Raw genomic sequence first — 25747 nt, 5'->3', positions numbered from 1 at the left:
TAACCCTTTTCTGCAGTATTGCTGCTTAGCAAGTTATTCCCCATTTTCTAGTTGTGCATTTGACTTTTCCTTCCTAAGTGGTAGTACTTTGCACTAGGCTTTAATGAATTTCAATTTATTGATTTCAGACCAATTTTCCAATTTGTCAAGGTCATTTTGAACACTAATCCTGTCCTTCAAAGTGCCATAAATCCCTCCCAGCTTGGTGTCATCCACACATTTTATAAAAAACTTTCCTCTACATTATCCAAGTCATTAATGAAAATATTGAATAGTATTGGTCCCAAGACAGACCCAACTAGATATCTCTCCCAGTCTGACAGTGAACCATTGATAACTACTCTTTGAGTATGGTCTTTCAATCAGTTTTTCATCCTCCTTATAGTCATTTCATCTAGACCACATTTCCCTAGTTTGTTTATGAGAATGTCCTGTGGGACTGTGCCAAAAGTCTTACTAAAATCAAGATATATCATATCTACAGCTTCCCTCCTATCCATTAGGCCAGTAACCCTGTCAAAAAAGGAAATTAGGTTAGTTTGGCATTATTCATTCTTGACAAATCAATGTTGGCTATTACTTATAACTCTACTATCTTCTAGATGCTTACAAATCAATTGTTTGTAATTTGTTCCAGTATCTTTCCAGGTATTGAAGTTAGGCTGACTTGTCTGTAGTTCTCTAAGGTTCTCTTTATTCCCCTTATTAAAGACCGGTTCTATGTTTGCCCTTCTCCAGTCCACTGGGACTTCATCTGTCCTTCATGAGTTCTCAACAATAATTGCTTACAGTTCCAAGAGTGCTTCAATTAGTTCCTTAAGTACCCTATGATGAATGTCATCAGGACCTGATGACTATACTACATTTAACTTCTAAACAGTCTTTAACCTCTTTTTCTCCTATTTTGACTTGTATGTCTTCCTTCTTGCTGTTAATATTAATTGTGTTAAGTATATTGTTACAATTTACTTTTTTATTGGAGACTGGAGCAAAGGAGTGAAGAGTGAAGCCTTCTTGATGTTATCCATTATTAGTTCTTCTGTCCGCACTAAGTAGAGGACTTACACTTTCCTTCATCTTTCTCTTCTTCATAATTTATTTATAGGACCTCTTTTTATTGCCCTTTATATTCCTTGCTATGAGTAACTCACTTTGGCCCTAGCCTTTTTGCTTTCCTTGCTATTCAAATCTTTTGTAGTCATCCTTAGCAATTTGTCCATGTTTCCACTTTTTGTAGGATTCCTTTGTGGCAATAGTTAAATGTCTTTATGAATTTTAAACATCTCTTTCCATAGAAAATCAAGGCCAAAATTCACTAGAAATTTGTATCTGATTCTGCCTTTTCTACTGGTAGAAATACGAGAAAAGCAATCCGAATGAGCCTTTTAGATCTGTTTAGAAATGAAACTGATCCTGTCAAGATACAAGGGGATGTGCTATATAACCCATAGAGGTCCCTTCCAGTTCTAACAAGGCTGTAAACTAGGCAATAGACGGGTTGGATCATAGGATTAGTAATGCACTACAAAGTCTTTAATCTTTAGGTTATGAGTTTGAATCCACCCTCAACCAGTAGCAATTAAAAGTTGTTACTATCTGCTGGCTGTTCAGTAGCTAATGAGTTTTTTTGTTGTCGTGTGCATTGCAGCATTGCCTAGAACTTTGAGTCCCATTGTGCTTAACACTGTAGTGATCTCAGTCCAATTCCCAATAGTTACATGCTCATGTCACATAAAATACCAACACATTTGGATCTAACGGGCACTCTTGTTGCCAGTCATAGCAATGAATTGGAATTAGGGCTGCCAATTAATCACAGTTAACTCACGTGATTAACTTTAAAAAATTAATCGTGATTAATCGCACTATTAAAAAATAGAATACCAATTGAAATTTATTAAATATTTTGGATGTTTTTCTACATTTTCAAATACACTGATTTCTATTACAACACAGAATACAAAGTGTACAGTGAGCTGTAGCTCACGAAAGCTTATGCTCAAATAAATTTGTTAGTCTCTAAGGTGCCACAAGTACTCCTTTTCTTAAAGTGTACAGTGCTCACTTTATATTATTATTTTTATTACAAATATTTTCACTGTAAAAAATGATAAAAGGAATAGTATTTTTCAATTCACCTCATAAAAGTATTGTAGTACAATCTCTTTATTGTGAAAGTGTAACTTACAAATGTAGATTTTTTTTGTTACATAATTGCACTCAAAAACAAAACAATGTAAAACTGTAGAGACTACAAGTCCACTCGGTCCTATTTCTTTTTCAGCTAATCACTAAGACAAACAAGTCTGTTTACATTTACGGGATCTACGGCTGCCTGCTTCTTATTTATAATACGAGAAGGTGAGAACAGGCGTTCACATGGAAGTTTTGTAGCCAGCATTGCAAGGTATTTACATGCCAGATATGCTAAACATTCATATGCCCCTTCATGCTTTGGCCACCATTCCAGAGGACATGCTTTCATGAAGATGATGCTTGTTAAAAAAAAAATAATGAACTAATTAAATTTGTGACTGAACTCCTTGGGGCAGAATTGTATATCCCCTGCTCTGTTTTACCTGCATTCTGCCATATATTTCACGTGTTAGCAGGCTTGGATGATAACCCAGCACATGTTCATTTTAAGAACACTTTCACAGCAGATTTGACAAAACGCAAAAAAGGTACCAATGTGAGATTTCTAAAGATAGCTACAGCACTCGACCCCAGGTTTAAGAGTCTGAATTGCTGTCCAAAATCAGAGAGGGAAGAGGTGTGGAACATGCTTTCAGAAGTCTTAAAAGAGCAACACTCCAATGCGGAAACTACAGAACCCAAACCACCAAAAAAGAAAATCAACCTTCTGTTGGTGGCATCTGACTCAGATGATGAAAATGTATATGTGTCAGTCCGCTCTGCTTTGGATCATTATCAAGCAGAACCCATCATCAGCATGGACGCATGTCCTCTGGAATGGTGATTGACGGATGAAGGGACATATTAATCTTTAGTGCATCTAGCACATAAATATCTTGTGATGCTGGCAGCATTATTTCCTGCAAAGTATAACCAAATTTATTTTGTCTGAGCAATTGGCTGAAGTAGGACTGAGTGGACTTGTAGGCTCTAAAGTTTAAGATTTTTTTTATTTTTGAATGCAGTTATTTTTTGTACATAAAGCTACATTTGTAAGTTCCACTTTCATGATAAAGAGGTTGTACTACAGTACTTGTATTAGGTGAATTGAAAAATACTATTTTTGTTTTTTACAGGGCAAATATTTGAAATAAAAATAATAATATAAAGTGAGCACTGTACACTTTGTATTCTGTGTTGTAATTGAAATCAATATACTTAAAGTGTAGAAAACACCCAAAAATATTTAAATAAATGGTATTCTATTATTGTTTAACTGCACGATTAATCATGATTAATTTTTTTAATCGCTTGACAGCCCTTATTGAAATATGTATTTTTAAATTGGTATCTAGACAAATAACACCCTAATTTACATATGTAAATGTAGCCTGAAATTCTGCATGTCTTGAGCACCCACAAAACTCTCACTGAAGTCAATGTGAGTTTTGGTTATGCAAAGAATGCAGAATTTGCACACACACATTTGAGTGTTTACACATGAAAAATTGCTTGCATGAAGATATGGGTGAAATTTTTGAGGTTAGGTTGAGATTCTTGTGGCCTGATTTGTCATATTGAAATTTCATCTTGTTAGAAATAAAGCCAAGGTATATCCATGGGGTTCTGCAGTATTAGTGTAAACTAGGCAGTTGGACTTAAAATGTCTTTGGAAGAGTAATTACTGTTACAGTAATACTGATAGTCATTGGCTATGCTACAATGTATTAATCTGAGCAGGTCATTTTCAGAAGACAGTTAAATCTTGTATTTCTGTAGTAGTAGTGCTTTGTGTACAATTGTAATTGTTTTGTGTTTTGGAAAACTATACAAATACATAAGCTGGATCCTGCATTACTTGTTCACTCATGATTTAGTGGACAAGGATGCAGAATCAGACTTAGATTAAAAATGTTGAATGCCCCCCCTTCTTTGTTTTAGAGCTATGGTGACCCTAAGATTGTGTTCTAAATCAGGGGTCTCAAACTCAATTTACCTTAGGGCAAGTGCCAGTCCTCAAATCCTCCCAGTGGGCCAATAATGTCACTGAAGACGGTGTTCAGAAAATAAAATGTTTATATTGTATTTTGAATTTCTTAGAAATAATAAAACTGTCATACAACTTTATACAATTCTTTGCCTTCCAGAGAGTTTTTAGTGTTTACCAGACACCTGGCAATGCTTCAGTTCCATCAGTTTGTTGATGTCTGGCCTCAGTGACTGAGCAGTTGAAACCTTCAGGATTGCAGCAAGGTGGCCATCAGATAGTTGTGTTCGGTATTTTGACTTGTTTATATTCATTGTGGAAAAAAGTGACGCTGCCTCCATGGCTGACTCAGCCCAGAGACTAGTGATGGTATCTCTGTCCCTCTCCCCCAGCCAATGGGAGCTGCGGAGGGCGGCACCTGCAGCAGACAGAGCCAGCAGCACGGCTGCATGGGTCTCTCCTGCACGGGCCACAGTGACGAGGTTCTTGGGCCGCAGATGGCTTGCGAGCCGGGACTTTGAGACCCCTGTTCTAAATGCATTAACTCCTGTAACCATTTCTAACTGTCTTTGTCTTTAATCAGTAGAGACATTAAGGAAGTAGTAATGATGCTGCTGGAAAATGATTTATAATTTGCTCACCATACTAACTCTGTTTGACTTCACGAAAGCAAATTCCTTCAGGAACAAAGATAAATTAATGGATAAATTAAATTAACTCCATTCTATAAATTAAAAGCACATTTGTAAATAAAACTGCAGTGCATTGTAGTGTGACTTTTAAAAAATGAACTGAGAAAGAAACAAATTTATCCAGAATAAATATGCTGCATTATACTAGTCTTTTTCTAGATGCTACCACAATACTTCCTGACATTTACCACATGACAAAATGATGAAATAAAGTGTTTGCAGATATCCAGAGTAAATTGTTCTATAGTTTTGATCTAAGAAGACAAATAACATGATGATGTACATTGGCATACAGAATACAACATGCACATTTTGTCCCTTTTACCGTAAATGTTTTGTATGAAAATGGATTTTATGGATGATGTGAATGTCACTGAATTCTGGCTCTGTCATTCTAAACACCTAGTCAGCATGCACAGTAAATGACAATAACTAAAGAGTCACATTTATCAGGGACTCATCCTTGAGGCTTGATCTATACTTAAAAGTTAGGTTGACAATACCATACCCCTGATCACCGTAGGCACAACTAACCCCCAGTTAGCAGCTTTGTCTAAAGAAAAGTGCTTCTGTCGATATAGACTTTGTTCTGAGCAGTAGTGTTCCCACAGGGATGGGAAAACCCCTTCCATTGGTCTAGGCTGCATCTACAGTATGGGTTTATGCCAACATAGCAATGGTGGTGGAGTTTCTGTACCTAGACACAGTCTTAGGTATAGTAGCACTCACACCAAGAAAAGGACAGGGCAAGCAAAAATCACTGAATTGAGAAAAGCCACTACTATAACTTGACCGTTAGAAGACATAATGTCAAAACTCTCCTCGTGGCTGGTCTGATTGAACAATAAGATCTGAAGAAGGCTAAAGATGAGGTTTCATTAATGAGACTGAGAATTTGGTCCACAGGGTGGCATAATTAGGCTACATGAAATTGGTAGAGTAAAAGAAAAGCTGATAAAAGTAAAATGGCTGTAACAATATTTCTTTATAAAGCTCTTTGAGATCTACTGATTAAAAGAATGATATAAGAGCTAAGTATTATTATTTATTATATTCTGAAAGAGTGCACAGCTGTCCTACCTCAAAGGTACTTGCACACAGCTGTGAGAACAGTGTTGGCTTTGTCAGACAAAAGACCTCACCAGAAAATTTAAGAGGGACCCAAGTTCCAAAGTTCAGATCCAGAAGTGAATTCATACTTCTACCAAAGTTAGGGCTACAGAATCCAGGGGGTCCGGTCCAATCAAATGCAAAAAAGATTCACAGTAGGAGAGGTCAGCCAAACCTAACAATCTCTTCAAAATATAAAATATAGATTATCCACATTTTGTACCCCAAATACCAGATGAGAGAGCCAATGCTCTGTATGCAGAAATAGTACTGGAAAAGGGAACAACCCCGTAGCTTAGCATCTCATAAGAACACTAGTGCTTTGCAGCACTGCAGCTGGTCGGGAAATGTGTTTCTATTGCTGTGAAACATTGTGCTGAGAGCTGATGGGGTTGAAACTGAATCAAACAAGAGAAATGCACTTCACAAAACAACTTCTCCTTTTAAAATCTGCAGTTTGCTCATTCTGTAGAGCTGAGACTAGAAATGACTGCAGGATCTTTATGGAGTTGTGCTTTTTTGCTGTTGTTTAGTTCCATCAGGTCCCTGTGGGCAGCTGAAATTTCCTGCAGAAGTGAAGATGGTGACCCGGTTGATTGGTAGGTAAAGAACATGTACGGAGAAGTTTTGGAATGTAAAATCATTAAGTAGATGGATCAGAGAACTGTAATGCATATGAATTTGTGTCTCAGTCTCTTTTACTTCAGAGGTAGCCTTTGAACCATGTCTGGCGAGTGAAATGTAGATTACTGAAATCTGATTGAATTTCATTGTAACTAACTCATCATTGCATTATGACTAACTACAAAATGATCATTGGTTGACAAAAAAAAACCCTAATTTCCTATGATCAAAGTGAGCATGAAAGCTCTTGTTCTTATGGCAAGCCTCTGGGAGTCAGGTACATTTAAAGCATCATTGGTAGCATCCAGATTTTGTTAGTCTCTAAGGTGCCACAAGTACTCCTTTTCTTTTTATCCAAATTACAGTGAGTTGTTGCGAAAGTGGCTTTTCACTGCTAGGAAACTTGGTTGAAAGTAGGAAAGTTGGGACTCTTTGTTATTATCTCAATCTTAGGCCAGTCCTCATAGGTGTCTGTATCATAACAAAACATTGGCATGAATTGACCCCCTTCCATAGCCATAACAGCTCAGTGGCCAAGAATTGATTGAAAAATAAAACTGAACCCCCTCCAGATGGATCCAGATTGAGGCATATTGGCAAGCAGAGTATGGGAAAGTGCTGTTCTGTGATTAAAGAGAGGATGGGCTAATGTAGTGCCCATCTTTTAAAAATGGAAGGAGGAGGATCCTGGGAACAACAGGCCAGTCAGCATCACCTCAGTCCCTGGAAAAATCATGGAGCAGGTCCTCAAGGAATCAATTCTGAAGCACTTAGAGGAGAGGAAAGTGATCAGGAACAGTCAGCATGGATTCACCAAAGGCAAGTCATGCCTGACTAATTTAATTGCCTTCTATGATGAGATAACTGGCTCTGTGGATGAGGGGAAAGCAGTGGACGTGTTGTTCCTTGACTTTAGCAAAGCTTTTGACATGGTCTCCCACAGTATTCTTGCCAGCAAGTTAAAGAAGCATGAGCTGGATGAATGGACTATAAGGTGGACAGAAAGTTGACTAGATTGTCGGGCTCAACGGGTAGTGATCAATGGCTCCATGTCTAGTTGGCAACCGGTATCCAGTGGAGTGCCCCAAGGGTCGGTCCTCGGGCTGCTTTTGTTCAATATCTTCATAAATGATCTGGAGGATGGTGTGGATTGCACCCACAGCAAGTTTGCAGATGACACTAAATTAGGAGGAGAAGTAGATACGCTGGAGGGTAGGGCTAGGATACAGAGGGCCCTAGACTAATTAGAGGATTGGGCCAAAAGAAATCTGATGAGGTTCAACAAGGACAAGTGCAGAGTCCTGAAGTTAGGACGGAAGAATCCCAGGCACCACTACAGACTAGGGACCGAATGGTTAGGCAGCAGTTCTGCCGAAAAGGACCTAGGGGCTACGATGGATGAGAAGCGGGATATGAGTCAACAGTGTGCCGTTGTTGCCAAGAAGGCCAATGGCATTTTGGGCTGTATAAGTAGGGGCATTGCCAGCAGATCGAGGGACATGATCGTTCCCCTCTATTTGACATTGGTGAGGCCTCATCTGGAGTACTGTGTCCAGTTTTGGGCCCCACACTACAAGAAGGATGTGGAAAAATTGGAAAACGTCCAGCAGAGGGCAACAAAAATGATTAGGGGACTGGAATACATGATTTATGAGGAGAGGCTGAGGGAACTGGGATTGTTTATTCTGCAGAAGAGAAGAATGAGGGGGGATTTAATAGCTGCTTTCAACTACCTGAAAGGGGGTTCCAAAGAGGATGGATCTAGACTTTTCTCAGTGGTAGCAGATGACAGAACGAGGAGTAATGGTCTCAAGTTGCAGTGGGGGAGGTTTAGATTGGATATTAGGAAAAACTTTTTCACTAGGAGAGTGGTAAAACACTGGAATGCGTTACCTAGGGAGGTGATGGAATCTCCTTCCTTAGAAGTTTTTAAGGTCAGGCTTGACAAAGCCCTGGCTGGGATGATTTAGTTGGGGATTGGCCCTGCTTTGAACAGGGGGTTGGACTAGATGACCTCCAGAGGTCCCTTCCAACCCTGATATTCTATGATTCTATGTCATCTTCTGGGACTTTAGGTCACTTGGGGCCATCAGCCTCCAGAAATGCCAGTACTAGAACTGGCAGCAGTAACTGGCAGCATGTGCCAGTTACTGCTTAATTAGATAATGTACCTTGACCATGAAACGTGTTAACTATTATTATTATTCATAAATCTAATCACAGGTCTTAGCAATGGAACAAGTACTGTTAGAAACACTGATCACCAATGATAAACATCAACCAATTTTAAAAAGAAAGCAGTCATTTCTTACAGATTGATACAAGTAACATACTTGGAAAATTAGGCCCTGATCCTGCTAACACTTGAGCTTTATTTTAGGCACATGACTAGTGCCATTGAAGCCAATGCTTCAGAGTTCATGAAACTGTCTTTGTTCTATGTTTGCAGAGTGCTTATCACAATGGGCTCTTGTCCTTGGTGCTACAATAATAAAAATAATAATTAATGTTTGCAGGGTCAGATCCTTAGCACAGCCTGTCAACACGGTAAAGACAACATTACTTTTCATTCCCTTCAGCGTAAGATTTGTACGTGTCTAAACACATGAACTTACAGAGTCCAAATGCTCAAGGAAATTCCTCTCCTGTGCTTATTATTAAAGATTTATGAGACATCATATCCCTTAGGCCTGTACATTTTTGCTATTCAATTATATTGTTTATATTACACAATCATGGGCGTTAGCAATGAAATGATTCTATGACAATTTAAGACATTTTAAATGTTCAGAGACAAGTAGCTAAGGCCCCAACCCTGCAAAATGATCTGTGAAGGTGGACTCCTGCATCAGTGTGAACCCATGTAGATCAGTTTACAAGTTTGGGTCCCAAGATACAAAGAATCAAGTTTTTAAGGGGGAAAAAGTGGGAAATTTCTTTTGAAGTATGGCTCCTTGACCAAGAAGGCCACATGCTTCACTTTTTTGGTAATTCAGACCTGTTGCTAAAAAAATATTCAAGGGTTACTTGAGTCCGAATTTGTGTGGTATGAAGTAGCAATGAGGAACAGAAGTGAAACTGTTGCATAAAATTTCCTATCGCACAAAAGACAATTGCGTGCTATAAAACATATTGTACTGAATTCTAATTAAAGTATTCAGTTAGCAGCAGGCTGAATTGAGTATTCAATATCTTTGGTTTCATTCTACAATATTCCATAGTTGCTTATTATTGGCATTCTTGCACCTTCCTCTGTAGCTTTTCACACTAAACTAGATGGATCACTTGTCTGATTTACTATGGCAACAATTATGTTCCCAAGACTCATCTGGAATAAACTCTATATCAAGGGAACAAGTTGTCAAATGTCCCCAGGTATTTACATTACATTTAGGAGCTAATCTCGTAATCTTTACTTGTGAAAACTCGCTCTGTACTCAATAAAAGTTTCATCTGCACAAAGGATTGTAAAATCAGTAATCTGTAATGAGGGCAGAATGTGCCTCTTCTTCATTCATTTGAATACTGCCTGAAATCTTTTCATAGGAACAGGACCTAAGATGTCAAATTATGTAAGATGCTGTTTCAAGGTGCTAGTGTCCTGAAGGCCACTGAAGTCAACGGAATTTGGGCACCCTCAGCACCTCACAGAAGGCACTCAGCATCTCCAGGATGCAGCCAAGGTTAGGCAGAATCTTGATAATTGTCCAAACAAAGGACATGGTAATTTAAAATATTCAGTTTGTAAGTTGCACACTAAAATATGTTAATAGAATTAATGTTTCTGCTCTTAACTCAAAATTCAGTCATAGGCAATAACTTTGCCATTTAAAGTGGGAAAAGTCCCTTTTTTGCGCAAAAACTATGGGAGCGTCTACACTTGCCAATGACTTTTTGCAGTGAAACTCAGAAGTTTCACCACAAAAAGAAAACCACTTCCACGAGAGGCATAGAGCTCTTACCGGTGATGCTTTTGCAGTGATGTGCAAGTGAAGACACATTCTTCCTGTTTACACAGCTTTTAGCCTCCCAAGGATCTCCCCCAACCTAGGCGACCACTCTGGCCAGCAGCTCTGCTGCTCTGATGCCAGGTAAACAGACATCCACCCTTCCCCCTGTAAAGCCCCAGGAACTCTGAAACTCCCTTTCCTGTTTTTTTGGCAAGTCCTCACTTATCTGGCCAGGTGACAATGCCTGTTCCAGGGAGCAAACGATCTCCTGCTTGGAGCAATGTTGAGCTACTGGTGCTGATTAGTCTTTGGGAAGAGGAGGCTGTGCAGGGACCCAGGATGCCCTGTGATCACACACACCCTCCATCCCACAAGACCCATCATCAAACTAGAGAGAGCTGCACTGTGGGATAACTGCCCTAGAGTGCTGTTCTCATCAGCAATGGAAGTGTTAATGTAAACACTCTCTGATGCCTGAGGAATTAAGTGAGTACACAAACCAGTGCTTTACTTTCACCGGTTCCCTATCACTGATGCAACTTACAGCGCAAAAACTCTGCAAGTGTAGACATAGCCTTAGACTCCTAGCTACATCTGTGAAACCCCCATTGCCTTCTGCACCTTTTCACAGGTGTAACTAATTGAAACTTACTGAACAGTTCTGTTTATGAACCACAAAGAGGAATAGAATCTAGCTCATTCTGTTTTAGCTGTGTTAAGGCTCTTAAGGGCTAGCATGTAAAAAGCAATAAAAAAGATTTTCTGTCACCAGATGTGACACAAACAGAGAGCAGAATTGTTGAATAAGACAGTGTCAATTTTCAGTGTCGAATTGCACTGCAAACTATTCTAAATAGCAACGGATGTGCTTCAGAGTGTCTAGAGTACTAAGGGCCAAAGTCAGGCCCATTGTAAGTGGATTTAACTCCCTTAACTTCAATGGAATTACACCTACTTACATTAGGGCTGAGTGTTGCCTCAGACTTTTGTTTCTGCTGAAGCAAAGCTGTGCAAGTCTGCCATCCACAATGGCAATCACAGAACACTGACTCACACTGTGGATATGTTTCTGTTTTACATATTTTTATATTTTTGGAACATACTTTTAAAATGTTTTCAGTTGAAGTTTATTTTCATGGATACAGTTCTCTCTGCGGGAGGCCCTGTTGACTCAAAGCTCTCATGTGACACAAGGCAGAAGGAGCTATGGCTTATCCATCCCAATACACTGATTTATAATTACTAATAATCCTTCATTGTTTCAGGTTTCTTCTTTACAAGTTACCAAAGTATATCAGAAAAGAGAGTCCCGGAACTGGTTTGGAGTACATGTACATGGATTCTTTGACGCAAGCTTGGCAATTGAGTAAATTCCTGATCAATATGACACAGAGTGCCCTGGGGCAAACATTAAACCAACTTTATGAAGCTTATAAATCCAAGGTAAGGCATATTTTATTATCATTGTAACACATTTTCTTTATATTATAGTTTAAAAAACACTTCTAAAATGTAAACAAAATGAAACCAGTGACTGAGCCAAAATAAGTGTTTATAAGCATTGTGTGACCTGATTGATGAGGTTCAACTAAAATATTTTATATTAATAAAAAAGAAGAATACATTGACTGATCTGCACCAACACAGGTCTGCAAACGTTCATGGAGGAGGGCAGATTGCTTGCAGGTTTACTGGAAGGCCCTATGTATTTGAGTGAGTTCTGGGTTGTAAAACCTTTCACAGTTTAAATATTGCTAAGGATTCCTTAGATTGTAAGCTTTTGGGGGCAGTGTGACATTGTCTAATTAAAATATAATCATGCAAATCATTATTGCTACCACTGTTATATAATTGCAACAAATCTTATACAAAGTATTATACATGGCCAGAAAGGGTTAAACAGTTTGCAGGCTGAACGACCCAAAGCCAACCTTTAAAATCATGTTAGAAAGTATGCGAATGGTAATGAGGGCCATTAGTTTGGCTAGAACTTTGAAATGCAAACCAATATTGTTAGAAGTTAGAAGTGATACTAATTGTCTGTGTGTATTCATAAACATTAGCCATGTAAACAGACAGTTCCTGTCTGTCACTTATTAAATCAGAGATCAAAAAGGAATATTAATATTTAGATGAATCTTGTGTGAAATAATGTCAGAGTCTATATGTCTCTTTGAAGTTTGTGATAGACTAACTAATGAATAAATTGCCCTATGTTAATTTGTGTAACTAATTACTGGTGGTGCTTAGGAAACAGAAAGTTACATCAAAAGCCTATTGTTTATCCAGGACCGTATGGTCAAGTGGCTGCTAGAAAACTGTATAAAAGACCCTTGGGTCCTAATCCTTTTTATCTCAGATCTGCTTAAGTTACATCAGGGGAAGTTTGAGTCATAAGATTGAAATCCCAGTTAAGCTGGTACACCCTGAATATAATATTGGATATTAGACTGTAACCTATGGACTAAATTCTAAAAGAACTTTTTGCAACTACAAAGTTCACCATCTCTGCTATGAATATGAATCTCAAGAATTGAACTCATGTCTGTATGTATATTGATCTTTCAACCATACTCTCTCTTTTCTTTTTTAATAAATTTTAGTTTAGTTAATAAGAGTTGGCTATAAATGTGTATTTTGGTAAGATCGGGAATATTCATTAACCTGGGAGGTAATGTGTCCAATCCTTTGGGATTGGTAGAACCTTTTCTCTTATATGATTAAATATGACTTTTATTAATCCTCATTATATCTGACTTGGGTAACTAGGTGTAGGCCTGAGGCTGGGTTACTTTAAGGGAACTGTCAGGTTTCAGAGTAGCAGCCGTGTTAGTCTGTATTCGCAAAAAGAAAAGCAGTACTTATGGCACCTTAGAGACTAACAAATTTATTAGAGCATAAGCTTTCGTGAGCTACAGCTCACTTCATCGGATGCATTTGGTGGAAAAAACAGAGGAGAGATTTATATACACACACAAAGAACATGAAACAATGGGTTTATCATACACACTGTAAGGAGAGTGATCACTTAAGATAAGCCATCACCAGCAGCAGGGGCGGAGGAAAGGAGGAAAACCTTTCATGGTGACAAGCAAGGTAGGCTAATTCCAGGAGTTAACAAGAATATCAGAGGAACAGTGGGGGGTGGGGTGGGGGGGAGAAATAACATGGGGAAATAGTTTTACTTTGTGTAATGACTCATCCATTCCCAGTCTCTATTCAAGCCTAAGTTAATTGTATCCAGTTTGCAAATTAATTCCAATTCAGCAGTCTCTCGTTGGAGTCTGTTTTTGAAGCTTTTTTGTTGAAGGATAGCCACTCTTAGGTCTGTAATCGAGTGACCAGAGAGATTGAAGTGTTCTCCAACTGGTTTTTGAATGTTATAATTCTTGACTCTGATTTGTGTCCATTCATTCTTTTACGTAGAGACTGTCCAGTTTGGCCAATGTACATGGCAGAGGGACATTTCTGGCACATGATGGCATATATCACATTGGTAGATGCGCAGGTGAACGAGCCTCTGATAGTGTGGCTGATGTGATTAGGCCCTATGATGGTATCCCCTGAATAGATATGTGGACAGAGTTGGCAACAGGCTTTGTTGCAAGGATAGGTTCCTGGGTTAGTGGTTTTGTTGTGTGGTGTGTGGTTGCTGGTGAGTATTTGCTTCAGATTGGGGGGCTGTCTGTAAGCAAGGACTGGCCTGTCTCCCAAGATCTGGGAGAATGATGGGTCATCCTTCAGGATAGGTTGTAGATCCTTGATAATGCGTTGGAGAGGTTTTAGTTGGGGGCTGAAGGTGATGGCTAGTGGCGTTCTGTTATTTTCTTTGTTGGGCCTGTCCTGTAGTAGGTGACTTCTGGGTACTCTTCTGGCTCTGTCAATCTGTTTCTTCACTTCAGCAGGTGGGTATTGTAGTTGTAGGAATGCATGATAGAGATCTTGTAGGTGTTTGTCTCTGTCTGAGGGAGCAAATGCAGTTATATCGTAGAGCTTGGCTGTAGACAATGGATCGAGTGGTATGATCTGGATGAAAGCTAGAGGCATGTAGGTAGGAATAGCAGTCAGTAGATTTCCGATATAGGGTGGTGTTTATGTGACCATCGCTTATTAGCACCATAGTGTCCAGGAAGTGGATCTCTTGTGTGGACTGGTCCAGGCTGAGGTTGATGGTGGGATGGAAATTGTTGAAATCATGGTGGAATTCCTCAAGGGCTTCTTTTCCATGGGTCCAGATGATGAAGATGTCATCAATGTAGCGCAAGTAGAGTAGGAGCATTAGGGGATGAGAGCTGAGGAAGCGTTGTTCTAAGTCAGCCATAAAAATGTTGGCATACTGTGGGGCCATGCGGGTATCCATCGCAGTGCCACTGATTTGAAGGTATACATTGTCACCAAATGTGAAATAGTTATGGGTGAGGACAAAGTCACAAAGTTAAGCCACCAGGTTAGCCGTGACAGTATCGGGGATACTGTTCCTGACGGCTTGTAGTCCATCTTTGTGTGGAATGTTGGTGTAGAGGGCTTCTACATCCATAGTGGCTAGGATAGTGTTTTTAGGAAGATCACCAATGGACCGTAGTTTCCTCAGGAAGTCAGTGGTGTCTCGAAGATAGCTGGGAGTGCTGGTAACGAAGGGCCTGCAGAGGGAGTCTACATAGCCAGACAATCCTGCTGTCAGGGTGCCAATGCCTGAGATGATGGGGCGTCCAGGATTTCCAGGTTTATGGATCTTGGCTAACACATAGAATACCCCAGTTCGGTGTTCTAGGGGTGTATCTGTCCGGATTTGTTCTTGTGCTTTTTCAGGGAGTTTCTTGAGCAAATGCTGTAGTTTCTTTTGGTAACTCTCAGTGGGATCAGAGGGTAATGGCTTGTAGAAAGTGGTGTTGGAGAGCTGCCTAGTAGCCTCTTGTTCATACTTCGACCTATTCATGATGACGACAGCACCTCCTTTGTCAGCCTTTTTGATTATGATGTCAGAGTTGTTTCTGAGGCTGTGGATGGCACTGTGTTCTGCATGGCTGAGGTTATGGGGTAAGCGATGCTGCTTTTCCACAATTTCAGCTCGTGCACGTTGGCGGAAGCACTCTATGTAGAAATCCAGGCTGCTGTTTCGACCTTCAGGAGGAGTCCACCCAGAATCCTTCTTTTTGTAGTGTTGGCAGGAAGGTCTCTGTGGGTTAGTATGTTGGTCAGAGGTGTGTTGGAAATATTCCTTGAGTCTGAGACGTCGAAAATAGGATTCTAGGTCACCACAGAACTGTATCATGTTCGTGGGGGTGGAGGGGCAAAAGGAAAGGCCCCGAGATAGGACAGATTCTTCTGCTGGGCTAAGAGTATAGTTGGATAGATTAACAATATTGCTGGGTTGGTTACGGGAACCATTGTTGTGGCCCCTTGTGGCATATAGTAGTTTAGATAGCTTAGTGTCCTTTTTCTTTTGTAGAGAAGCAAAGTGTGTGTTGTAAATGGCTGGTCTAGTTTTTGTAAAGTCCAGAGACAAACACCTACAAGATCTCTATCATGCATTCCTACAACTACAATACCCACCTGCTGAAGTGAAGAAACAGATTGACAGAGCCAGAAGAGTACCCAGAAGTCACCTACTACAGGACAGGCCCAACAAAGAAAATAACAGAACGCCACTAGCCATCACCTTCAGCCCCCAACTAAAACCTCTCCAACGCATTATCAAGGATCTACAACCTATCCTGAAGGATGACCCATCACTCTCCCAGATCTTGGGAGACAGGCCAGTCCTTGCTTACAGACAGCCCCCCAATCTGAAGCAAATACTCACCAGCAACCACACACCACACAACAAAACCACTAACCCAGGAACCTATCCTTGCAACAAAGCCCGTTGCCAACTCTGTCCACATATCTATTCAGGGGATACCATCATAGGGCCTAATCACATCAGCCACACTATCAGAGGCTCGTTCACCTGCGCATCTACCAATGTGATATATGCCATCATGTGCCAGCAATGCCCCTCTGCCATGTACATTGGCCAAACTGGACAGTCTCTACGTAAAAGAATGAATGGACACAAATCAGAGTCAAGAATTATAACATTCAAAAACCAGTTGGAGAACACTTCAATCTCTCTGGTCACTCGATTACAGACCTAAGAGTGGCTATCCTTCAACAAAAAAGCTTCAAAAACAGACTCCAACGAGAGACTGCTGAATTGGAATTAATTTGCAAACTGGATACAATTAACTTAGGCTTGAATAGAGACTGGGAATGGATGAGTCATTACACAAAGTAAAACTATTTCCCCATGTTATTTCTCCCCCCCACCCCACCCCCCACTGTTCCTCTGATATTCTTGTTAACTGCTGGAATTAGCCTACCTTGCTTGTCACCATGAAAGGTTTTCCTCCTTTCCCCCACCCTGCTGCTGGTGATGGCTTATCTTAAGTGATCACTCTCCTTACAGTAAAAAGAAGAGGAGTACTTGTGGCACCTTAGAGACTAACAAATTTATTAGAGCATAAGCTTTCGTGAGCTACAGCTCACTTCATCGGATGCATTTGGTGGAAAAAAAAAAAAACAAAAAAAACTTTTTTTTTTCCACCAAATGCATCCGATGAAGTGAGCTGTAGCTCACGAAAGCTTATGCTCTAATAAATTTGTTAGTCTCTAAGGTGCCACAAGTACTCCTTTTCTTTTTGCGAATACAGACTAACACGGCTGCTACTCTGAAACCTCTCCTTACAGTGTGTATGATAAACCCATTGTTTCATGTTCTCTGTGTGTGTATATAAATCTCTCCTCTGTTTTTTCCACCAAATGCATCCGATGAAGTGAGCTGTAGCTCACGAAAGCTTATGCTCTAATAAATTTGTTAGTCTCTAAGGTGCCACAAGTACTGCTTTTCTTTGTAAGGGAACTGTGTTATGGACCTCTGAGTAACCAGTGAAGTATAGCAAAAGGTAATTTGGGCTGGCTTGGTAAATCTAAGTATTGGAATATCCACTAGTTTTGAGAATTGTCTGCCCCATTCTTTGCAGTTCACCCTAATTGAGTGACCTCAGCTGGCTCCCCTGGGAGCTCAGTTCCCGGCAAGAAAAGTCTTTTTGACTGTATTTGTACAGCACCTGGTGCAATGGTTTCCTTGTCCATGATGGGCTTCTAGGTGCTACCGCAATACAAATACGAAAGAATTATGATAAATAATATATTGCCAATAGAAAAGATATTCAAAATTCAGATTATTACACTGTCCCTATGCATCCTGTCTTATCATCCTTACTCATGCTGAGCAGTATTTGAATCTTCATGTACTCCCACTCAAATCAATATGACTACTTTCAATGCAACATACTGTTTGATGGGCCTGATATTCCACTGCTCCGCACCTTGCATAGTCATTTAGACTTGTGCAAAGTGGTTGAAAATGGTATTAGATTCAAACATTTTATATCCACTATATACAGATATAAATGACTATACAAGGTACAAGGAAGTAGAGACTCAAGCTCAACCTGAATACAGGTGGCAGAATTGAGCTTTGTGTGTGTAACTATTGTTTGCTGTCCATATAATCTAGTATGTACATTTTCCTCCTTACTTTTCTGAGTACAGTGGTTCTTAGTCCTGCAATTCTGAGTAACTTCACAACTGTCCATAATCTAGAGAATGTACCATCACTTTCCCCTATCTCTGGTCACAAAGGGGTGAATTAGACACTGAGTGTTAATCTTGGCTATGTCTTTGCATTTTTCTTGTGGATTCAGATTAGACCAGTAACATTATTTTAACATTTTTAGTTTATTTGAATTTGTGTATGGGAGAGATTTCAAGAAGTCAATCAAATATTTGCATTATCCTTGTGCTCTGTAAGTGGAAGATGCTGTTTACAATCCCAGACTGTAGCCAATAGTTACTAATCTTTCAGTTCTGCCAAGATATGAGGAGAAAAACACCTCTAAACTCTACTGAAAACTATTAGGGCAGTGGTTCTCAACCTATTCACCATTTTGGGCTGCATATGGAGCTCTCTATGTGTTATGCGGACCACATCCACATAGTATATACTACCTGTATGGCCCTAAGGATGTCACATGAGGCGCAGCTGTGTGCTGTTTGAGCCGCAAATGGCCTGTGGGCCGTCATTTGAGAACCACTGGATTAGGCAAAGAGAACTTTTAGGAAGGACAGGATGGAATATGCGTGCGACTGTCTTGTTAAAGTTAGGACTGTTCCTTCTAAAAGAGAATAATTGGCATGGTTGCATTTCCAAACAAGCATTTTATAAACACTTTTCCAACATCTGGTTGTAAATCAACAACAGACTGCAAAGAAAAAGAAAAAGCTGCACTGCAGATTGTTACCCAATAAAGTCCTTACAAATCGTGTTGTTGCACATATCTGACTTAGCCATCTCTCTGGGTAGGCCTCTTCTACTGTTCAGGAGAACATGCATTTTTTGGTTGCATTTCATATTACATGAAAGAATCAAAATCTCAAAGCTGTATTCTGTTCTCATTTATTCCAGTGCTAATCCCATTAAAATCAATGAGGTTGCAGCAGTGTGAGAGGAGAATTTGTCCCAAAGTCTTCCATCTCTGAAGTTCTTTATTCTGTTACAAATAGAAATAATCTTTCCTTTCATTGAATTTAATGTGTCACAAATCGGATATTTCTCTGCAGAACGACAGCAATGCCTATGTGATATACAATGATGATGTCCCTCATTCAAAGCATTACAGCTGGAAACAAGGACACACTAAAGGTATAGGGATAGTACTGTTCTCTGCTTTTTTCTTTATGGATGAGAATTTCTGTCTTTATCTAGCTCTATATATTGAAAATGAAACCCCTGTTTAAGCCAAAGCGAAAGAGCAGTTTGTGTGGTAGTGTTTGTGGTGTAGGTAATATTAACACATGCCAATGCTGTATCTACATTTTTTGAATTTCCCTTCATGGCATCTGTGCTATAGAGCAGCTCCACATCTATAGTGCCCTTACACCCTTTTCACAGGCACTGAAATTGATATTCCTCACTTTTTGCAAGTAGAAAACCATACTCTTCCCTATGCCCAGTTGCGCAATGTGCTGCCAGCAACACTGGCTGGGACAGCAACAGCTTTTCAACTATCCTATGTGAGAGAATGAGAAATACAAACCTCCAAATTCTGCTCTACCGATGGAAAATTCCATAGGAGGTTAAGGAACTGAGCCCACGATTCAGGAAATGACTTAAGCATGTGGTTAAGTCCCACTGAAGTCACTTGGACTTAAGCAATGCTTAAAGTTAAACACATGCTTATGTGGTTTCTGAATTGGGGACTCAGTGAATTTCTAATTGTTCCAAGGAGGAAGGGGGCCAGATTTGGTCAGACTCCCTGTAGAATGAGCAGAGTCTTTGACCCCCTAAATCTTCAGATTGCAGATGTGATGAGGTCCCTGGAAATCTTGTCTCTTCTCTGCCTCCACGGAAGTATGCCTGCTGTGAGACCAATTTCTCCCCCCACCTGCTGCCTCCTCTAAGCCCCACTTGGGGAGGAATTTGCTCAGTGGTGGTGGACACCATGTTGACAGTGTGAGTTTTCTCTTACATGATGAATCCCTTTCAGGCTGGCTGAGGATCAGGTGCTATGGTGTGGAGACAGAGTCAATGCCATTATTCTTATGCTGTTAGATTTCTAAATATAATTTGGATGGGAAGTAGAAAAGGAGGTGTTGGCCTTTGCGCTCGTTAAAGATACCATGGTACTTTTCCGAAGTAGGGGATGAGCTCCAGTCAGATTCCACTGGAGAATGTATTAATCACTTTCTTTCCTAGCATGTAATGTAGCATTGTCATGAATCAGTGATTCTGTTCCATAGAGATGGCTGCACTTTGGTGATAGGTAAACTGATTCCTGTATTTATAGTTTGTAAAGTGCTTTGGGATCCTTTGAAAAAAATATGCTATAGAAAGGCAATACAATGGGAACTAAAATAGCTGGGTTGTATTTCTAGCTCTGCCACAAACTTTCTGGGACACCATGGACAAGTCACTTACCCTCTCTATGCCTCAGAGTCCACATTTATAAAATGGGTCTAAAAGAGGTTCGAGAGTCAAAAAGGGTACAAGGATTAATGCAATAATATTTGTGAAAAATTTAGAGATCCTTGAATGGGAGGCACTGTAGGTGTGCAAAGTGTTGTTGTTGATGATTTATTATCTATTAAGGTAATATATAATAGTAGCATAAATAAAGTTAAAATAGGACATTACCATCCAACTTGAGTTGTATTGTCCTCTGGTATTAGAACAGTACAATGTTCTTATGTATTTCCTAGATGGGTTTCTTAATTTATCTGCAATAACTGTACTTTGACAGGATTTCTGCTCTTGGACAAATCACAAGGTTTCTGGGGGATTCACAGCATCCCTCTGTTCCCTCCATTTCCTGAGGAGGGTTATGGATATCCACCAACCGGAAAGCAAAATGCACAGATGGCCATCTGTATAACATTCAGATATAACCAGTTTGCAGAAATAGGTATGGCAACCTCCTTCTTAATCAGTTTGTGTGTAAAGGGCTTTGAAAATGTAAAGCTTTGTAAAAAGGCATAATTCTCATTATTAATAGTAATAATTTAAACTTCCTTCATGATTTAAAACATCACATGGGCATTGTTGGAGCTGGAGTAATAGCACTGACACATCAGAAGTATATTGCAATGTTGTAGTCATGTTGGTCTGAAGGTATCAGAGAGACAAGGTGGGTGAGGTAATTTATTTTATTGGACAACTTCCGTTAGTGAAAGAGACAAGTTTTCGACCTACATTGAGATCTTTTCCAGGTAAAATATGGCATGTAGTAATAGCAAGGGTGGGAAGACAGGAATTTATATGAAGATTTTTTGTCACATAAAATATCAATACTAACACAAATGGAAATAAATCTTTTGATTACTGGCAGGTACCTCAGAATGTAATTCTGCTCTGAAAAGTAACTGTAAAAAGCATTGTGGGATGCAATGTTCATTGTCCCTCAATGCTTTTCATATCATGTGTGCTTGGTTTACAAGTCAAGAGATGTCTCACTGAATTACCAGCCCTGCAAACTCAACCTGGATTCTGAAAGTCAAGTTCTGTTCTTTCCTGATCACACATCTTCAGTGATAAAGATGCTGCAGGCCACATTACACCCCTGTATCGCAGTCTAAGTTCTAATCAGTTACACCTGTGAAACTCTTTTCCCAGCAACAGGGCTGCAGAAGGGTCCACGAAGGTGGACATAAACTCAGTGTCTCAATGCCCTGAATTTTAGGTGCCCTGCCAGTTATTGGAATCCACAGCCCTGAGTTAGGTGCCCAGGCTCTCTGTACAATGCATGGGAGAGATAGGCACCTAAGAATGCGATTCACAAAAGCCAACATGCTGGAGTGGGGAAACTATATAAATGAGCAAATAGGAAATGCTGAGGAGATGGGTGGCTTATATCCTGTTTCTCAAAGAGAGCTAGGCAGCTAACAGGAGGCACATCCTGCTACATGGGATTCACTCTTATAGAGTTAGGTGTCTAAGCCAGGTTAGTCCTTTCTTGCAAATAGCACTGGTGGTGCCCTTAAGCCCAGCATCACTGGAGCAGGGACTGGAACCTCAGTCTCCCAGGTGAGTGCCCTAACCACTGGGCTATAGAGTCATTCTCCCTTTTTCCCTGGCCCAATGTATATGTAAGTATTTTGTACAAACTGCAACAGGAAGCTCTAAGAAACATCTAGCCCAGATACCCCATAGCAGTGGTGGGCAACCTGTGGGCTGCATGTGACCAGTCAGGGTAATCTGCTGGCAGGCTGTGAGACAGTTTGTTTACATTGGCCGTCTGCAGGCATGGCTGCCCGCAACTCCCAGTGGCCGCGGTTCGCCGTTCCCGGCCAATGGGAGCTGCAGGAAGCGGTGGCCCACCACTGCCCCATAGCCCACTGATTAAGGAACTCCCCTGGATAGTAAGAGACCTGAGTTCAAATCCCTGCTCCACATCCGGCAGGGGAGGGATTTGAAACTGGATCGACCACATCCTGCGTGAATGCTCTGGCTATTTGGTAGAAAGGCTGCACCTCCTCCAGCTGTGTTTTGGGCAGAGCCTGATCTGGTAGGTGGGGAAATGCCAACCTGAGGATCCTGCTGGGGCTTATGCATGAGCTAGATGCTGGGCCAGGGGTTTTTGCGCATGCTCATCAACAGAAATTAGGCACCTAGAAGACTTTACCAGTAGCAACATAGGCACCTACAGTATAAGGCAGCAGCAAAGCAAGGATTTTGAAGATTTAAATTTTGGATTTAGGCACCTACAGTGGGAATTAAACACCTACATCTTTTTGTGGCTCTACCCACAGTGACCTTTCTGCAGCCCTATTGCTAGGAAATGGGTTTCACAGGTGTAATGACTGGAACTTAGACCCTGATCCTGCAGACATGCCTTTGCTTAACTTTACACATGTGACTTGCTTGTGTGTGTGACGTGTCTGCAGGACTGAGGCCTTCTTCACTCACTGTTCTGTCAGTGATGCACAAGAGGAAATAGAACCCAGCTTATGCTCTCAGCTGTGTTGAACTGGCAGGGCTAATAGGAATAAAAAGCAGTAGAAATATTTTTTGTCACTAAAGTCAGTAAATCTGATCTCGAACATACTAAAGAGACAGGATGTGAGGAGTGAAAAGGCACCAAATTTATAGTTACATTTGTCAGGTTAGAACCATACTTTAGAACTTAATCGCTTATCTTTAATATGTCCTAATCTTGTACTTATTAATGTCTTTGGTTTTGTTCAGACAAACAGTTGTTATGCTACAATCCAAACATCTATAACTGCTCCATCCCTGACATCTTTCACCTTGACCTCCCAAATCTGCAGAAGCTTTGTGTAGGTTCTGCACTGCCTCTAGTCCCTTGGCGCCACCTCTCCAAACTCCAGTCAGCCCAGGGAGAAAACTTCCTCCACTTTGCTAAATCACGCTTTTTTGTTGATGGTAAGAAAAACTGTCCTTATCAAATACACATTCTTGGGAAACGAACAAAACATTTTCTTGGAGGGAAACAGAGAAGTTCAATCACAGACAGGAACATAATAGTGGGTAGGGAACATTGTTGCATCATAATACTGACACTTTTGGAAACCACTAACAAATACACAAAATAGGAGATATACTAGTAGCAAGATAGAGCAAAGAGGAAAGCTGCATAGCACTTTGTATTGTAAGTGTTCACTGTAGGGATCTTCTAAAAACTACTCTACTTTTACTACTCAAAGGAAAAAATGGGCTTATGTGTTTCTTTTTTGCTGCTTCAGCATGTACAAAGAAGGTATGAAAGATTTCTTTTCTAGTGTGTGTTTGGTTGGTTGCTTGCTTTTCCCTGCTTATTCTTTGCATTAGAGATTCAGGCTGTCTCTTCTCTGGAAGACTCTAAGGTGGCTGGAGTACTAATGACATCTCAAAAACTAAGAGATTGAGAGCTGAGAAAATGAGAGGGGAAGGAAATATTAATCAGACTGTTTCAAACTACTTTTGTTCAGTTGTCTTTGTTAAACATCATTTTCCCACATCTTCTGAAATTACACAGATATCTATGTAGCCTGGATGGCTCAACAATTGCAGACAGATTTGTTAGCAGAATCCTGGCAGCATGATGGACAGGAGCTTCCCTCAAACTGCTCTCTCCAACACCACGTCTACAATATAAACCTCATTAAGACACCAGGGAATTCCACTTTCCATTCCTATTATGATCATTCTAAATGGTGTGTTTCCTGGAGATATGAAGATCTGTGGACGTGCATTGGAGACTTAAACCGTGCTCCTCAACAGGCTTGGAGAAGTGGTGGTTTCATTTGTACCCAGAATCAGTACGTTTACAAAGCTTTCAGACACATGATCTTCCATTACCATAGCTGTAATAACTCCTGAAGATGGATATGAATGAACCACAGTTCTCAAACACTGTACCCACCTATTACATAGAGTATGGAGATTCCCCTTCAGGTGTAATTCTGCTCTGAAAAATGGCATTGTAAAGTTCTGTGTTTGTCTCTTGAATCATTTCTGCAATAAAAGTGCTCAACTTTTTACAAGTAAAAAATTTGGTGTTTTTTTTTTCTAGCTTCCACATCCAGTCATCTTCATTGGGTCTTCCACTGCTACCTTTGTATCTGTCACAGCCTTCCCACCTAAGTCCTGTTAGTCCGGGAAACACAAACCAAACCAAAACACCACCAGCCACAGCAAAACAAACCCCCAACGAGCACCACAACACTGCCAACGTTTTTACCACCAGTTGTCCCTCCTGAATGCTGGTCTTGAAGGACCCTCTGGCAGCTTATCAGTAAAGTCATGCAGTTTGTTGGAATTCATGTGGTTATATTTCAACTGTGAGCCCCGGGTAATTGGCAATATGAAATTGTAAGGTGGCTGAGGGATAAGCCTTCCTGCCAAAGAGATTGAGGCGCATCCAGTCCCTGTCATAGGGCGTTGCCCTGGAATGATGTTGTCAGCCACAAGAGTTTATAGCATCCACTATGATGGAATTAGGTGGCGGATGGGAGAAAAGGAACTCTGATTCCTTTGTGGGGACATAATATTTCTTGGCCGCATGCTTACACGTCAGGGCTACTGATGCCAGAGTTTGCCACACTGTTTTAACTGGATCTAAGATGGCTTCATTGATTGGAAGAGCAATTTTCAAGGAGGAAAAGAGTGGGGCTGAGCACCCCCGGGCAAAGGAAAAAGCTGGTGCCTTTGCTATCAGAGGTACTGGATACTGACGGTCGTCATGAAGTGTGGGTGCCAGATTGTAGTCTCAGTGCCGGCAGTGCTGAGAATACCAAGCGAGGTAACAATTGCATTTGGCTAGCCCTGGGCTCACTGAGGGGACTTTCCGCTCTCTTTTTCGACTTGTGAGAGGCATCCCCAGTCCATTTCTTCAACCCTCTATCCTTCAAAGTCAAATGTTGAGGGAAAGACTCATGCCTGCCGAAGATTGGGTTTGGAGAGCTGCCTCCATAAAGATGATTTTTTTGGCAAAGCTGTCTGTCCTTGCGAGATCTCGGCCAGAGCTGCTGGCAGAGGGGAACAGTTCTGTGGGATTTGGCCCTTGCTGAGGCAGTGGATGCACTGGAAATGCTTGTCCACAACCGTGATCGCCTCATTGCAAGAGCGGCACTTTTTGAAACCCAAAGAGCCAGGCATACCCTTGCCCAGCTTCCTCCCCTCTTCCCCCTACCCACGGGGATTGACAAAA

General features: G+C 40.6%; 1 protein-coding gene across 2 annotated transcripts; it reads left to right on the top strand.

Annotated features, from left to right (window-relative positions):
- Positions 1–6294: 6294 nt before the first annotated feature.
- DNASE2B (deoxyribonuclease 2 beta) lies at positions 6295–24581 on the top strand. 2 transcript variants are annotated; one of them, XM_038413941.2, is made up of 6 exons: positions 6295–6524; positions 11765–11942; positions 19164–19245; positions 20843–21004; positions 23284–23481; positions 24074–24581. In XM_038413941.2, exons 1-6 carry the CDS (start codon positions 6412–6414, stop codon positions 24415–24417), a joined length of 1077 nt encoding a protein of 358 aa, XP_038269869.1. In that variant the 5' UTR covers positions 6295–6411; the 3' UTR covers positions 24418–24581. The 2 variants fall into 2 exon arrangements, with proteins under 2 accessions (XP_038269869.1, XP_043346932.1); XM_043490997.1 differs by lacking the exon at positions 6295–6524 and adding an exon at positions 10128–10232.
- Positions 24582–25747: the final 1166 nt, after the last annotated feature.

Source organism: Dermochelys coriacea, chromosome 8, assembly GCF_009764565.3.
Source record: "Dermochelys coriacea isolate rDerCor1 chromosome 8, rDerCor1.pri.v4, whole genome shotgun sequence".
NCBI classification, from domain to species: domain Eukaryota; kingdom Metazoa; phylum Chordata; order Testudines; family Dermochelyidae; genus Dermochelys; species Dermochelys coriacea.
Note: the sequence above shows the minus strand (reverse complement) of the source record. Positions and strands in the feature narration are given on the sequence as shown.

Excerpts from the sequence above, each read along its gene's own strand:
- DNASE2B (XM_038413941.2), top strand. The coding sequence starts at position 6,412 with ATGACTGCAGGATCTTTATGGAGTTGTGCTTTTTTGCTGTTGTTTAGT. Across the intron at positions 11,943-19,163 it reads ATGAAGCTTATAAATCCAAG|AACGACAGCAATGCCTATGT; the intron begins GTAAGGCATATT and ends ATTTCTCTGCAG. Across the intron at positions 19,246-20,842 it reads GAAACAAGGACACACTAAAG|GATTTCTGCTCTTGGACAAA; the intron begins GTATAGGGATAG and ends GTACTTTGACAG.